Below are 15,638 nucleotides of genomic sequence, written 5' to 3' on the forward strand. Positions count from 1 at the left end.
ATGAGAACCAAAAATTCTCCTGGCTTTGCCAAATATTTCCTGGGAGCTATACCCCCCAGTCCCTAACTGAGAACCGTTGTCTTAGCATTTCACTATTTGAGGACTTTCCAAGCCTTAGATCAATGGAAACACCTGTGTAAATCAGTCACTGAACCCTGACCTGTCCTCGGAGGGTCAGCTCCCGTGCCGGCTTCTCCTGGTGGCCTGCTCCGCTGCACCTCTGAAACCTACCGTGTTTCCTCTCCTCTCCCTCACCGCGCTCAGCTTGTTTCAGAGTGACCAGCTCCATGAGCCAGAACATAGTAGGAGCTCAATAAATGTTTAAAGGGCACTTCTGATGGGTTCTCAGGGCAAACACATTAATGCTGTGTCGTAAAGGAGAAATAGGATTAAGGTAGGCTGGGCAGGTGAATGTGGTGCTGGTTGGGGTGGGGGTGGGGCAGCGTCTGGGGCATCCCAGGCAGAAGGAGGAGCATGGGCAGAGGCACAGAATGACAAAGGGACAGCATGGTACATCTGGGGGGAGGAGAAAAGTCAGGTGTGGTTAAAGACTAGCCCATTAAGGTGAAGAGCAAAGCTGATGGCTTGCCATGTGGTCCGGGGTAAGATCCATTTATGTAATAAACGTTTCCCCAGGGCCTTGTGTGTGCATATAGCAGTTTGGGTTCAAATCCAGACTCTCCCAGTTGCTAGCTGAGTGACCTTAAGCAAGTTATTTAACATCTCTGTGCCCCAGTTTTCTCATGTGGAAATGGGGACAAGAATAGTGCCTTCCTTCCAGGACCGTTGTAAAGACGAGATCAGTTAATGGATGCAAAGCACTTAGAACATTGCCTGAAACATAGTAAGTACTCAGCAAATGTTAGTTATTATTAGCAGTTGTATTATTATTATTACTGATAATGGTAGATGTATGCCAGTCTGGACAGGAATTTGAGAATGAAGAGCTCGTTCTGGTAAAAGGACCCTGCTATCTTCATGTTGCATTTGAAGAAACAAGATATTTCTTCCATCATTATTTCAGTTAACAAGTATTTTTGGAGCACCTAATATGTAATGAATACTGTCCTAAAGGAGAAGAGGGGAAAGGACCCTGTAGGTGGAAAGCACAGCCTGAGCCAAGGCCAAGGCCAAGGCCAAGAGGAGAGAAATCCCATGACGCATGGAAAGAGCCACAAACACTTGGGTATTGCTGGAGGCAGGGAGAGGTGAGGGAAGCAGGGGGAGTCAGGAGGAGGAAGGGAGGGTGAATGGAGCAGGGGGAGTGGGGGTGAGGCGGGGACAGTGGGACGGAGGCAGGGAGAGTGAGGACTAAATGGGCTGATATATAATGCCAAGGGCCTTGCTCCAGTAGGGCTTCAATCTATGTTAGGCCCCTTCTCTAGGGGCAGAAAAGGCCCCCACCACCTTCACTGCCAGCCCCTATTTCTCTAGAGTGGGACCCCTTCAAATTCTGGGGGGAAACTGCCGGCAAGCTGCAGGAGCGCCTGTGCTATTCTGGGATGACTAGAGAAGGCTCCCCACCTCGCGCCTACACCCACGGCATCACATGGCTCCCTACTACCTCTCATGGCCAGGCAGGGGTCTGATTTGTTCATGGGAGGTTGTGAGCCTGCTCGTAGCCGCCCTTGGAGAACACTTGTTGAAGGAGTGGTGTGTGGGTAGATGGGCCCATTTTGCTCTCTAGGGTAGAATAGAAGTGGTTTCAGGGGTATTTCCAACTAGATGGCAGGGAAAGGTTTCCAAGTCATAAAATAGATTCCCAAATCCTGGACGTTTCATTTTGTTAACTTAGCTTCAAATCATGGGTGGGCTGGTAACCAGGAGTCAGAATTTCCTCTTGGAGGTAAGGCTTCACTTAGTTGGACTTTAATTATTGCCCCCAATATTTTCTCCCCTCTTCTTCCAGAGAAATGGAATTTTTAGCATCACTAAAAGGCTATACTTCCTTTAAGAGGCTACACATGTCTCAGCTACCTTTCCATTTATGTATGGCCAATGGATGTTACTGGAAGTATTTCACAAATGCTTCTGGGAGGCTAACAAAAAAACAAACAAACCACCTCTCTTTGATAGCAAAGCCATTGAATCATACATGTTAAATGGATAAATTGTATGATATATGAATTATATATCACTAAAGTTGTTGTTAAGAAAAATCCTTGCTTTTTAACTCTATTGTATACAGCATTTGCCACCTGGAATAAAGATGTGATGGCTAGTGCTATAGCTGCCACCTTGGACTAGGAGGATGACTACATCTAAGGATGGGAGAGTAGTGAGCTGGAAATGAGCTGGGTCTTTGAGGACTTCATTGACCAAAGCCATTTATCCTGTTTTGGATTATATATCTCTGACTATTGTATGAAATGGAAATAAATTCTGACTTATTTGAACCACTGCCAAATGGGTTTCTGTTATTTGCAGCTGAATTTAACACTGACAGATACAGCATTTCATCGAGAGACAACATCTTCTGTCTTCCTACCTGCTCTTGTGAGACGTGCAGCTTCACCTGCATGGGCTGCGGTCCCTGTGGGCCCTCACGTGCTGTGTGACCTCTCTGAGTCACATTTTATTATCTGAAACGTGGAGATAATTATACTCTCCCCTCCCTGCTTACTCACGGAGTTGAGATTCTCAGTGAGATAACGTGTAGGGAAGCACTTGGAAAATTAGAATGTGCTTTACAATAGTGTGATGATGTTGTTATCACCAGCTCCCCATCTTTTTATTAGAATTGAACACGCAAGGGAGAAAAAATATGGAAAAATTGAGAGAAAAAGGCCATGTCAGCGTTTCCTACCGACCACCCGTGGATGACCATCACCAGCGGCAGAGAGGAGTTGAAGCCGCACTGCCGGAGCATGTCCGGACGGTGGAGCCCGATTTGACAGGCCTTGTTGCTTCCCCTTTCAAAGAGTAGAAATCTTGTCTTCATCTCCTGCAACATCTCATTTTCTTTAACAGCTCGAGATCTTCTTCCAAATGGCTCTGGAACAGAAGATTGGGGACAGTGCTTAACTCTGTTCTACCTCTGCCAGCTCTGGGACAACCCAAAGGTTGTGGGGAACACCAGCCAACGGGGTTCTGGTGAGTTGATGGACATACTCGTGAGTTGTAGCTTTGGGAAACCCCAAAGGGCATTTCTGGGATAATGGCCATTCTCTCCTGGGAGATGATGGAGGCTAACCTAGGAGGACCCAACACGGAGGTGGAGAGGGTCATCTTGCCCGCTGCCATCCTGGTGACTATGGGACCAGCCAGCCAGTAGATAACTCTAGGACAATAGGAATAGGAGAGAGACAGTAGGGACAGAGGACAAGGATCTCACCCAAAATTGCAATGCCAGCAAGTGATAAATGTAGTATTTGAACCCATGTCTCTCTGACTGCAATTCCCTAAGTCCCTATGCTAGGAGACAGTGAACAGAGCATCTCAGTTAGATGACTGTGCATTCTCGCATGTAGCTTAACTCATCACTTGCAGACACATTATATAATGTGGCCTGGTATGGACCAGGTAGTGGTGGAGTGGGTAGGATCATAAAAGGAATGGCGAATTTTGTGTGAAGGGGCGTGTCATTTGGGGAGAACCTTTCAGGAAAAGTGATGCTAATCTTGGCCTTGAAGGACGAATGAGGGCTTGTGTGTGTGTGTGTAGTGGGTGGGTGTGCGAGGGAGCAGGTCTTTCTGTGCTGAGGTAACAGCTGAGTAAGGGCTCAGAAGCGTGGGACCGTGTGGGCATAAGGAGGCGGAGGCCCGGGCATCCAGAGGGTGTAGGGCCCTGGGATGCTGAGGGGTCTGGACTTTGTGCTCTGTGACAGGCAGCTTCCAACGGGTTTTTCAGCAGAAAAGGATAAAGGAATATCCATTTGGAGTCTTTCAAAGACTGAGCGAGGGTACAGTAAGGAAAGAAAGATTGCTTTTAAGATTTCGCTTTTTTTTTTTTTCCTGAAAGGCCTTCTAGCCTCTTTTTGGGGGGAGCCTCACCCTGCTCCTGAGCCACTTTAGGATGGGAGGGGTCATCACCCAAGGATGCTCCAGTTTCCAGAGCCGTAGCACCTTAAGATGACTGACATTTTCCTGCCAAGGTTAGGAATCAGGCCAATCGTCCTCCCTCCCTGACAGCTGAGGATTGGACACAAGGCTATGCAAGTGTTTTTTGTCTGTGAACTAAATTAGGCCAAATGACCAAGGAGCCTGGTCATTCTTTCCGAGTACCAAGTCATTCAGCTTCTCAAATGATGGGCCTTGGGCTCTGGGTTTCAGGGCGTGGCCAGACCGAAAGATGATGAACCTACCAAGTACAAGGGGAAGTATTAATGAAGCCAATTTTCCTACCCACAGGTTGTTAGTTCAAAAGGTTATTAATTCCTAGCAAGAGCCATGCTTTTTCACTGTGATGACAGAATGAAATGCATCATATTTTATTACAAGGAGATGTGAGTGAGAATCTGAATAACTTCTCTGAGATAATAAAGGAGATTTCTTCTGCCCAATTTGGCTTTCCCAAGCTTATGGACTATCTGAGCTAGCCCTCGGCCCTGCAAGCATGCTCCCAGTCTGTGCTCCCAGTTTCATGGCACACTCTGCCCTCCCGCTAAGTCAGAAGCTGGAGCGTCACCTTGAACTTCCGTACCTGCCTGCCAAACAGCCCAAAGCTGAAGGTTCCCACATTCCCCTAGACCCCGGGGCCCTAGTTCATGTGCACACTGTTTCTTGCTTGGTTTATCACAACAGCCTATGTGCGGTCTTGGCATCCTCCTTTGCACGGCTGCTCAAGAATCTTTCTAGAACAGAAATGACTAGTAGATCCTTGAGTGACTTAAACTTCTTGGTATTGCAGGCAAAGCCACCACCTAAATGATACTGCAACTCCTCCCCTCTCTATGTTCTTCTGCTGCCCCCAACTGCCAAGAGTTCCCCTCAAATGCCACTCACAGCCTGGACCCTCACTATCTCTCTTCCTCCCCCATTTATGCTGCTCCCCATGAACTCTGGTCCATCCATGAAAACGGATCGTAGCTATCACCTCCTCCAGGAAGCCTTCTCATCTGCCAGAGGTCATTACTTTCTCTTGCCGCCCCCTCTCTGATCCTCATGTCCTTGTTATGCGGCCTGGTGATTTGTTTAAGTGTGTGGTGTTCCCTCCACCAGGCTGTGGACTCAAGGAGGGTCAGTGCTGGTCGGTGCTCAGTGTGGAATCTGTGGGATACAGGCCTGGGATCAAAGGCTGACACTTGATTTGTTGCCCATTTACGCATTGGTGCTAAATGTAACCAACTTTCTTTTGTTCGGTGGCTGAATGGCTACATCTTCATCTCAGCATAGCTGACCAGAATGCTAAGAGGACTCCAAGAAAATAAATGGGGATGGAACTAGTACCTGTGTCAGCAAGTTGTCACAAGGATTGACTAAGATGACATCTATGAAGAGCTCAGAACAGTGCCTGGCACATAATTAGCAGCTATGGAGGGCTGCGTGGTTAAAATAAGTACAGATTGGAGCGCCCGGCATCTTGCACTTTTGATCTGTGAAAATGTATCCCAGTTGCCCTCACAGGACCAATTCTGTCTTATATGTGTTTTCTTTGGATTAAGCCGGGAGAACAGGAACTGATGATGGGAATGACATGGAAGAACATTTTTGACTTTGAGTTCACAAAAATTCATGGTAGAAGAAAGTAAAGCCAGTAAAACAATGAAGACAGAAGTGTTCGTAGATTTGCACTCTAACATACATAATGTGTGATCCTCTAAGGCTGCTGGAGATGGGCCACAGATTTGGTTCTCAAGAACAAATAAAAAGTGGAAACCAGAGCAGTAATAGGATTCGTGTGTCCAGTTGCTCTCACTTTCCTGGCCATGAAGTCTGAGAGAGTCTCCTTATGGGTTACTGTAAAAAGAAGTCACCAGGCGAGGCAGGGGCTATTGTCTTGAACATCATCCCCTACATAGTAGCAGGTTTCATGTGGTTGACTCTGAGAGTGGTCTGAAGTCCTCATGAAAACAGTGGCCCCAGTGGCACACAGCACTTACGTCACAGTGACTTTGTGAGAGCTCTTCACTGTAATCTAGCAATTGTCCCGTGACTGAGGGAGGCAGGGGTCACTTCAGGTCACATTAGGAATGGAAGGAGTGGAGCTCTAGGGCCTGTGTGTCTGAGCCTCTGTGACGGTCCCATTGTCCCCTTCTCAGAACACATGGAATACTGGATCATTCTCAGCTGAGCCATGGCTTCAAGGACTCTGCTGTCGCCAGACCCATACCTTTACTGAACTCTCTCCCGAGCTTTGCCCTGCACATAGGCAGCTCTTGACAGGGCATCTCTACTTGGGAAAACTTTTAGCACTGCAAGCCCAGTGAGGACAAACTGGATTGATTTCCTTCCCTCCCAACCCATTCTTCTTTCTACCTTTCCTATTGTGGTTTGCAATACCATAATTTGTCTGTGCAATTTCTTAAGTTAGAAAACTTAGAGCTGTCCTGGAGTGACCTTTCTGTCCTCTAAGCAAACCACTAGGGTCATCAAATACTGGGGACTCAGACTCAGGATTATCTTACCTTCCCTTGCTGCTGGCCCAGTCTAAGATCTCGGTTTTTTGGTTGCAGTGTTTTGATAGACTCCTAAATGTTTTATTTTAATTTGTTTATTTGTAGAATTAATACATGCTAATTGTGTATATACAATCTGAAATATGCCAACGTGAATAAAGAATTGCACTATTCAGGAAAAAACACAAGTACTATTTGGAGTATTTCTTTACAATCTTTTTTAATGCAGTTATTTGCTTTGTGGATATTTATTTGGGATGTCTATAATTGAGACCATATTATATGAATGGTTTGTATCCCTCTTCACCTGTCATGATAATTTCTTAGAGCATTAACATTCTTCAAAAACATGCTTTTGAAATGTGGCACAGTTCGCATACTCGTTCCATTATTGTTGGACATTTCAGTTGTTTCCAGGTTTCTTTTTAATTTTTTTCTATTACAAACAATGCTCTGGTGACCATTTTTATACATAAATCTTTACCTGAGTCTATGAGTATATTCTTCCTATAGATTTCTAAAAGTAGAATCATTAGCTCTTTAGTTCTGGTCTTATTTATCTCTCTTTTTATATGCATATATATCTAAATTGACTTTCGGCATCTTGTAAGCTAATAATTATCGATGCTTATCCTGTGCCAGGCATAAGACTTTTATAATAGTCTTATCTGTATTAACTCTATTAACTGATTTAAGCCTCACGACAACTCTGTGCATGAGCAGCAGAAGCCCTAGGGATTCCATTAGGAGGGAGGGGTCTGTTGCACATGGATTCAGTAGGAGCAGCTCCTCCAGGCACATCTGGAATCACCGTTTTCTCCTGTCTGCAGGAAAGATGAAGACACAGCAATCATAGGGATCTGGGGTTACGGAAGGAGGCTTGATTCGGGGTGGTAAACACACGATAGAATATACAGATGATGTTTTATAGAACCGTACACCTGAAACCTACACAATTTTATTAACTGGTGTCACACCAATACATTCAATTAAAAAAATAAAAGAATCTGGAGAATAGGCAGTGGTTTTGTGAGGGAGAATATTAACTAAGGTAAGTGGTCAAGGCCTTTGAGGGAGTCAGCCCCTGTCACCTGGAAAGTGAGGTGACAGACGGGGGAGGTTCGATGTTCCCTCCACGTGACAGCAAGATCCAGAGGCAGCAAAGCTTCCTCAAATCAGTCAGAAGAAGCAGGTGCAGCCATTACATTTCTAGTATTCAGTTCCTTGCAGCAGTGATTTCTCTCTTCTTAAGTCAGCCCTCAGGTTTGAGGGGTCCTAATAGTTCATACAAGAACAAATGATTTCATTTTCTTTGGGGCAGGGACATCATTAGGTGGGTGACTGCAGGCAACGAATGAGCTGCTATAGGTGGGATCCAAAGTCTCAGTAGCAGAAGCTCTAGTAGGAGTCAGGATCCAGCTTCTGCCTGTGATGCCTGGGCTGGGTGCTTCTCTCGGTTTGTTTGTCAAGGGAACGGTGTCTCCCATGCTGGGGACACCGTACCTAAGACAGCAGCTGCAGGTATTAATATGCCTCTCACAGAGTTGTGTGTGAAATATCTTCACATTCGTGATATGAATTGCTAACGCGTGCATGTGTGTGGTTTCCTTCTGTTAACCTGAACTGCTGAAAATATCCCCCGACCTGGGACTAGTGGGAGAGGTCCTGTGGAAGACTGTAATTTCATGATTACCCTAAAAGCCCTCCAAGCCATGCCCTCTGCTCAGGGTGGAACAAACCCGAGGTGAACGCAGCCATGGCTCTGCCCGTGACTGCTGTGGTCAGGCCCTGATTTGTACCCCAGCAGCACTGACTTCAGAATTTCTAGGATTACGGATTCATCGTTCTTGGTACCACCACTTCCTGAGTACCTACTCTGTGCAGGCATTCTTTCACAAATGAAACTCGCCTTCAGCTAAATTGTATCTGAAGCAAGACTCATATTTTCTTCCTTATTCTTTTAAAAATGTAGGTGGCACACAAAAGCGGAGTAATACCAGAAAATAAAATGTTAAAAAATATACTCACATTCTCATCATCTTAGTGGATTGGCTATTTTCCTGTGTTTCTTTTCAGTGTCTTGAAGCAAATATATTTTTCATGTAACTGTACAGATATAACTGTTTTTTTTGCCTTTTTCATTTCACATTATATCATAAAAATCTCTCAATATTCCTAGTGTTCATACTCATCATTTTTAAAGGCTGAGTATTATTCCACTGAGGGAATGTTTTGTGATTTATGATTCCATTTCCCTCTCTGGGGCAAGCAGTATATTTCTAAGTTTTCACCTTCATAAAAAGAGCTGCAATGGACTTCACACAGAGAGCTTTCCTTTCAGAGAATTATTTCCACTAGGATGAATGACCTGGCATGGAATTACTTGGTTAAATGGTGAGACTATTTTGCTGACATGGGAGTTGGCAGTCTAACCACTAAGTCCCTCACAAGGTGTCAGCCACAGTTAATACTGACCCAGAGAACCTGTAAGACCCAAGAGTTCTCATTAAAGGTGATGATGGGGTGGTAGAGAGCAGGTGGAGTTGGTCAGGCAGGTTCATGTGACTATTACTTACTTTTTTGCTAGTAACTCAGAATTCCTTACTTTGTTTAGTCCTCATGACCTAGCAGTAGGTTATCCCAAAAGAAAACTGGGTCTCAGAGAGTGTAAATGTCTTGGCCAAGGTCACAGGAAGTAATCGAATGGAGCCTACGCCAAGAGCAGCCCCTTTGCAGTCCAGGAAGTTCAAGTCACCCACTGCGACAGACCCATAAACCTCCTTCCAGGCACTCGGCACCCCAGAGGAGGCTTGCAGACCACAAGGCCATTGAAATGAGTCTTTTCACGATTGTACTCCCCTGATCTAGAGCAGCAGTTTTCATCGTGTGGACTGCAAGAGTTTTTAAAACATGCAATACCTGACTATTTAGTCAGGGGCACTGATCTCTTTCCTTAGACTATCAAATTAAAAAAAAAATGACAACGGCCAACTAAACAATAGCCATCTGGTGTGAATACCCTGCCTTGAACCATAAATATATAGGTGAATAGCATCTTATTGGATACATCACATAATAAGCTTGTGTCTGATTGGTTAATTCTGGTAACAAATCCTTACATACAAATATAGGCACCTGATTTTTTTAAAAGTCACCTTGGAGCAAAAGAGGTAGATAATTATTATTATTATTTTTTTATTTATATATTTATTTATCTTTAGAGGGGAAGGGAAGGAGAGAGGGAGAGAAACATCAATGTATGGTTGCCTTTTGTGGGTCCCCTGCTGGGAAGTGGCCTGCGGGGAACCGGCCTGCAACTCAGGCATGTGCCCTGACTGGGAATCAAACCGCGATTGTCTGGTTCGCAGGCCTGCGCTCAATCCACTGAGCTACACCAGCCAGGGCATATTTTTTTTATAAATCAATCAAAATTATACCTATTTTTGTCACACTGGTGTCGAAAATTATAACATTTTTTGTGTGTTGCAGAATTTTTGTAATTAGTTTATTGTGCCATGAGATGAGAAAGGTTGAATGTCACTGATCCAGAGTGTGACTGTGTTAAATTGCATTTGGTTGCATTTATGTGTTGACTTAGAGGAGAGCTCAGAGCCTGAAGTGAAGGCCTGTCCCATGAGGCAAGCAGCTGAACATGTGATTGTTTGGGTCTGCTGTACCTGCTGTAGAGATAATGTGCCTGTAGGCACTCAGAGATGTTCCACTCACCCTGGCTGGTGTAGTTCAGTGGACTGAACTCTGGCCTGTGAACCAGAGCATCGTGGTTCGATTCCCAGTCAGGGCACATGCCTGGGTTGCAGGCCAGTTCCCAGCAGGGGATGCATGAGAGGCAACCATACATTGACATTTCCCTCCCTCTCTCCTTCCCTTCCCCTCTAAAGATAAATAAATAAAAATTTTTTAAAAAGAACTATTTCACTCATATTTAGCTATTGGTGGATTAGATGTGATTGTGTGTTGGCAGATCTCTGTGAGCTCCTAGTTTCTTGTTAACTTATCCTGGTTGATCTTGAGCAAGTCATTTAACTTTATAGGCCTCAGTTTCTTCAACTGGAAAATGAGGAGTTTGGACCAGCCAGGTCTGAGACCCCCAAAGTGATACAGTGAGATGTCCTTGGTTCCTTGAGTGAGCCGGACCAAGGTTCTAGACCTGGCTTTTCTTTCAAACCAGCTAGGCCTCAGTATCTTTTTTCTTAAATTATATTTTATTGACTATGTTATTATAGTTGTTCTAATTTGTTCCCTTTTGCCCCCTTCCACCCAGCAACCCCCACTCCCTCAGGCAATTCCCATATCATTGTTCATGTCCATGGGTCATGCGTATAAGTTCTTTGGCTACTCAGTTTCCTACATTGTACTTTACATCCCCATGGCTATTCTGTAACTACCTATTAGTACTTAATATTATCACCACTTCACCCATTCTCCTGCATTCCCCTTCTATCTGGCAACCATCAAACTGCATTCTGTGTCCGTGATTCTGTCTCTGTTCTTTTATTTGCTTAGGTTTTTTTTAGATTCAATTATTGATAGGTATGTATTTATTGCTATTTTGTTGTTCATATTTTCAATCTTTTTCTTAAATAAGTCTCTTTAAATTTCGTAGAATACTGGTTTGGTGAGAATGAACTCCTTTAGTTTTTTCATTGCCTGAGAAACTCTTTATTTGCCCTTCAATTCTAAATGATAGCTTTCCTGGGTAGAGCAATCTTGGCTGTAGGTCTCTGTTTTTCATGACTTTGAATATGTCTTACCAATCTCTTCTAGCCTGCATAGTTTCTTTTGAGAAATCAGATGACAGTCTTCTGGGAACTCCCCTGTAGGTAACTAACTGCTTTTCTCTTACTGCTTTGAAGATTCTCTCTTTGTCTTTAACCTTTGACATTTTAATTATGATGTGTCTTGGAGTGGGCCTCTTTGCATCCATTTTGTTTGAGATTCTATGCTTCCTGGACTTGCATGTCTATTTCTTTCACCAAATTAGGAAAGTTTTTTTCCATCTTTTTTTTTCAAATAGATTTCCAGTTTCTTGCCCTTTCTCTTCTCCGGGCACCCCTATGAGGCAAATGTTGGAACTCTTGAAGTTGTCCCAGAGGCTGCTTACACTATCTTCATTTTTTTAATTCTTTTTTCTTCTTGTTGTTCTGATTGATTAGTTTTTTTCTTTCTTATGTTCCAAATCATTGATTTTTCAGCTTCATTTACTCTACTGTTGTTTCCCTGTAAATTGTTCTTTATTTCAATTAGTGAATCCTTCATCGGACTGGATCTTTTTTATGCTGCTGAGGTCCTCGATAAGTTCCTGGAGCATCCTTATAATCAGTGTTTTGCACTCTGCATCTGATAGATTGCTTATCTCCATTTTGTTTAGATTTTTTTTCTGGAGTTTTGATCAGTTCATTGATCTGGGCCATATTTCTTTGTTTCCTCACTTTGGCAGCCTCCCTGTGTTTGTTTCTATGTATTAGGTAAGCTGCTATGACTCCCTTTCTTGGCAGCATGGCCAAGTGTAGTAGGTATCCTGTGGGGTCTAGTGGCACAGCTTCTCCTATTACAGTAGCTGGGTACTTGAAGTGTGCCCTTTGTGTGGGCTGAGTACACCCTCCTTTTGTAGTTGAACTTTGGTTGCTGTTGGCAAGTCCATGGGAGAGGTTTAGCCAGGTCAGTCAGTTGCACAGATTGGCTGTGACAATTAACCACAAACCCTTGACCTCCATGGAGGATCAGCTGTGCAGAGGCAGGGCGGTGTTGCTCCGATGTGGTCTGTAGCTATCCACTGGGTGTGCAGGCTCTGGGGTTTAAGGTGGCATAGGCCAAGGTCAGTCCCAACCTTTGTTTCGCCTGGGTCCACCCTGCCTGAACTGTAAAGCAATCTGAGATGGTTGCTACTTTTACTGGGTATAGAGATTTCCAGGTGAAGCCAAGCTATGAATCTAGGCTGGCTGCTGCTAATGCCTTGTCAAGGCCACTTAGCAAGAGGTATAGGACTGTTGGCTCACTGAGGCTGGCTGTTATTTGTTTGAAAGGACTTAGGAAGTTGTGAAGCATGAGCCAAGACCAGCCATTTACATGGAAAAGCCACTGTGAACAGCTGTAAGTTGGGTGGGATGGAGCCTCAGGGGATCTCCATGTTTTTTTTCTTCCTTCTGTTCCAAATGATTGATTTGATTCTTGACTTTATCTGCTGCGCTATTGCTTCCCTGTAAGTTTTTCTTTATTTCACTTAGTGTAACCTTTATTTTGCCTCCATCTTTTTTATGCCATTGAAGCACCTAGTGAGTTCCTTGAGTGTCCTAATAATTAGTGTTTTGAACTCTGTGTCTGATAGATTGCTTATCTCCATTTTGTTAGTTCTTTTTCTGGAGTTTTGATCTGCTATTTCATTTAGGCCATTTTTTTGACTCTTTATTTTGGCAGCTTCCATTTGTTTGTTTCTATGTAGAGCTGCTTTGACTCCTGTCTTAGTAATGTGCCCTATTGTAGAAAAATGCACTCATAAGTTGGATGGGGTGGAGCCTTAGGTAATTGTCACGGTGGAGAAACATGTGTGAACTAGGTTGATGGAGGCTCTGATATGGTGTCAGTGACCTGTGGCTCTGTGTGAGGGAGGGCTCAGAAAGACGACAATGCCGCTGCCCGGCCTCTGGCATTTTGTCTGTGAGGAAGCTGTCCCCTGGCACTTGCCCTGATGCCAGACACCTCAATGTCTCCCCATATGCCACTGGCACCCTTCTAGTTGCTGCCTAGGTGCTGGATCCCTGAGTGAGTGAGTATGTATAAGCCCTAAGTCCATTGTGGGCCCTTTAAGAGGAGAATCCTGAGAATCCCACTATTTCTTCTGCTACCCTAACCCCCACTGGATTTTACAGCCAGAAATTATGGGGCCATATATTCCTGGCACTGGAACACTGGGCTGGGTGGTCTGGTGTGGGGATGGGATCCCTTGCTCCTGAGGTATCCCTGCTAATATTTATCCACCACACATTGGTGTGGGGCTGCTCATTTTGGATCTATGCCTGTGTGCCTCTCTGCTCTGCACATTTCAACATCTCTGCCCCTCCTACCCATCTGGATAAATGTGGCTTCTTTCATTTCTTGGTTGTCAGACTTCCAAACTGCTCGATATTCTGATGATTCTGGGTAATAGCTGTTTTGTAGCTCAGTTGTAATTTTTGCTCTGGTCGTGTGAGGAGGCAAGCCATGTTTGCCTACACCTCCATCTTGACTGGAAGTCCAGGAAGTGTTTCAATGGCTGAATAATAGTAGAGGCACCTACTTAACTATAGGGTGGCTGCCAGATTGTGAAGGCAGCCAGATTACCACATTGGTGAGTAGTGTCACCAGCTCCCCAGATAATCTTAGGGGTTCCAAATCAAAGACTGGTCCTGATAGGAAGGAAGGACTATGGAATATGGGAGAAGATGAGCCCATGTGTGATCGATATGTTACCACAAGATACACAGAGCTTGAGGTCATGGCTATAGCCTATTTTCCTGAGACCTTTGGTACCCTCATCTACTTTGAGACTCCCCAGGTCCTGGGGTCTACAGCATAGCTGTTTCCATTTTCTGCATGTTCATTTCCTGATGAAGAAATAAGATGGGGTCCAGTGTCTGGCCTAAGACCAACAGCTGGCTACAAAAATAAAACTAGGACCTGAATGCCATTTCTCTATCTTACCAGCCATACATCCAGGTTCTGAGACTGCAAAGCTTTTTTGGGAATGTGCTTTTATACTATTCTACTCTCCATAAGCTACTGTTTTGGACCCATGTTCTCCCTTCAATGCCTGGGTCTGGAGGCAGTGCTGTCTGCCCCTTTCAGACTGTGGACATGTACCTCAATAATTTCTGGGACACTATGAAAAACCATGGTGGAGACAGGATAGTTTACTGGAAAGGGCACTGGCTTGGGAATCAGTTGGCTCTGTATTTGATCTATCAGTTATTAATTGATAACTTTATCAGTTATCAGCTATGTGACCTTGGGAAGCTCTCTTAACCTGGGAGGTTCAGTTTCCTTCTCTTAAATTGCGAATGTGAATATACATCTCCTAGGGTTATTGTGAGAACTGGATGAAACTCGGTGAAACATCTGCCATGGAGCTTGGCATTCAACACCTCACTTCTCTACCCTTTAGCACCTACCTATGATCTCTTCCATTTCATAGCTTGACCCAATGTAGTTTCTTTCAGATACTTTTTGGTACTTATCTACCAAGTTCTTTGCCAGCCTATTTAGGACCTTTCTGTGAATTCTGTGTACCTCCTTCAGGCAGTACATTTCACGTTTTTGCAAGAACATTGTGCCTTTGTATCAAGAAGATGAGGCCCCTCTTTGGAGTCAGGATTTCAGCCTTTCCTCTCCAATTTGTCCAGGCTCTTTCTGGCAGCAGAAGTCTATTGACTTTATGTGGCAGCTCTGGAGACTACTAGTTTGGGTCTCTACCATTACCAGGTAGGCGCTCCAGCCATGCCATTCAAACTAGGCAGTTCCAGGAGCCAAACCAGGCTACAGGTCAATGGGGGAAATAAATCTATGACTGCAAAACACACCCAGCCAGGGTTCTGCCCTTAAACCACTACTGAATAAGTACTTCTTTTCCAGGATCCTTTATGTTTTACCTAATCTTCTGAATTTAAGGATGGTAACTCTCCCATAGCCATGTGCTTAAGATCCCCAGAGCAGCTGATTCAGTAGGTCTGGTGAGGCCTGAGAATCTGCATTATCTCAAAGTGGAAGATCATTCTGAGAATAACTTCTCTAGTTGTTAAGAATATAAGCATTGGATATTCCTGATGAATATAGATATAAAAATTCTCAACAAAATATTAGCAAATCAAATTCAATAATGCATTAAAAGGACCATACACTATGATCAATGAGATTTATACCTGGAATGCAAGAATGGTTCAATATACACAAGTCAGCGGGTGTACCACATTAATAGAAAGAAAATATCATATATATAATCATCTCGACAGACACATTTGACAAAATTCAATATCCTTTTATGATAAAAACTCTCAACAAATTGGGTCTAGAAGGAACATACCTCAACACA

The 15,638-nt window shown here is 44.2% G+C and overlaps 1 protein-coding gene across 1 annotated transcript in view; it reads right to left on the reverse strand.

Moving 5' to 3' along the window:
- The window catches only part of LIPC (lipase C, hepatic type), a 121,220-nt gene that overhangs the window by 23,654 nt on the left and 81,928 nt on the right, over positions 1-15,638 (reverse strand). The window contains exon 3 of the mRNA XM_037151035.2: positions 2,807-2,994. Within this exon, the coding sequence (XP_037006930.2) occupies positions 2,807-2,994 (188 nt within the window). The remainder of the gene's footprint in view (positions 1-2,806; positions 2,995-15,638) is intronic.

Source organism: Artibeus jamaicensis, unplaced genomic scaffold (genome assembly GCF_021234435.1).
Source record: "Artibeus jamaicensis isolate MK-2021 breed Jamaican fruit bat unplaced genomic scaffold, CSHL_Jam_final contig_548, whole genome shotgun sequence".
Classification (NCBI taxonomy): Eukaryota; Metazoa; Chordata; class Mammalia; order Chiroptera; family Phyllostomidae; genus Artibeus; species Artibeus jamaicensis.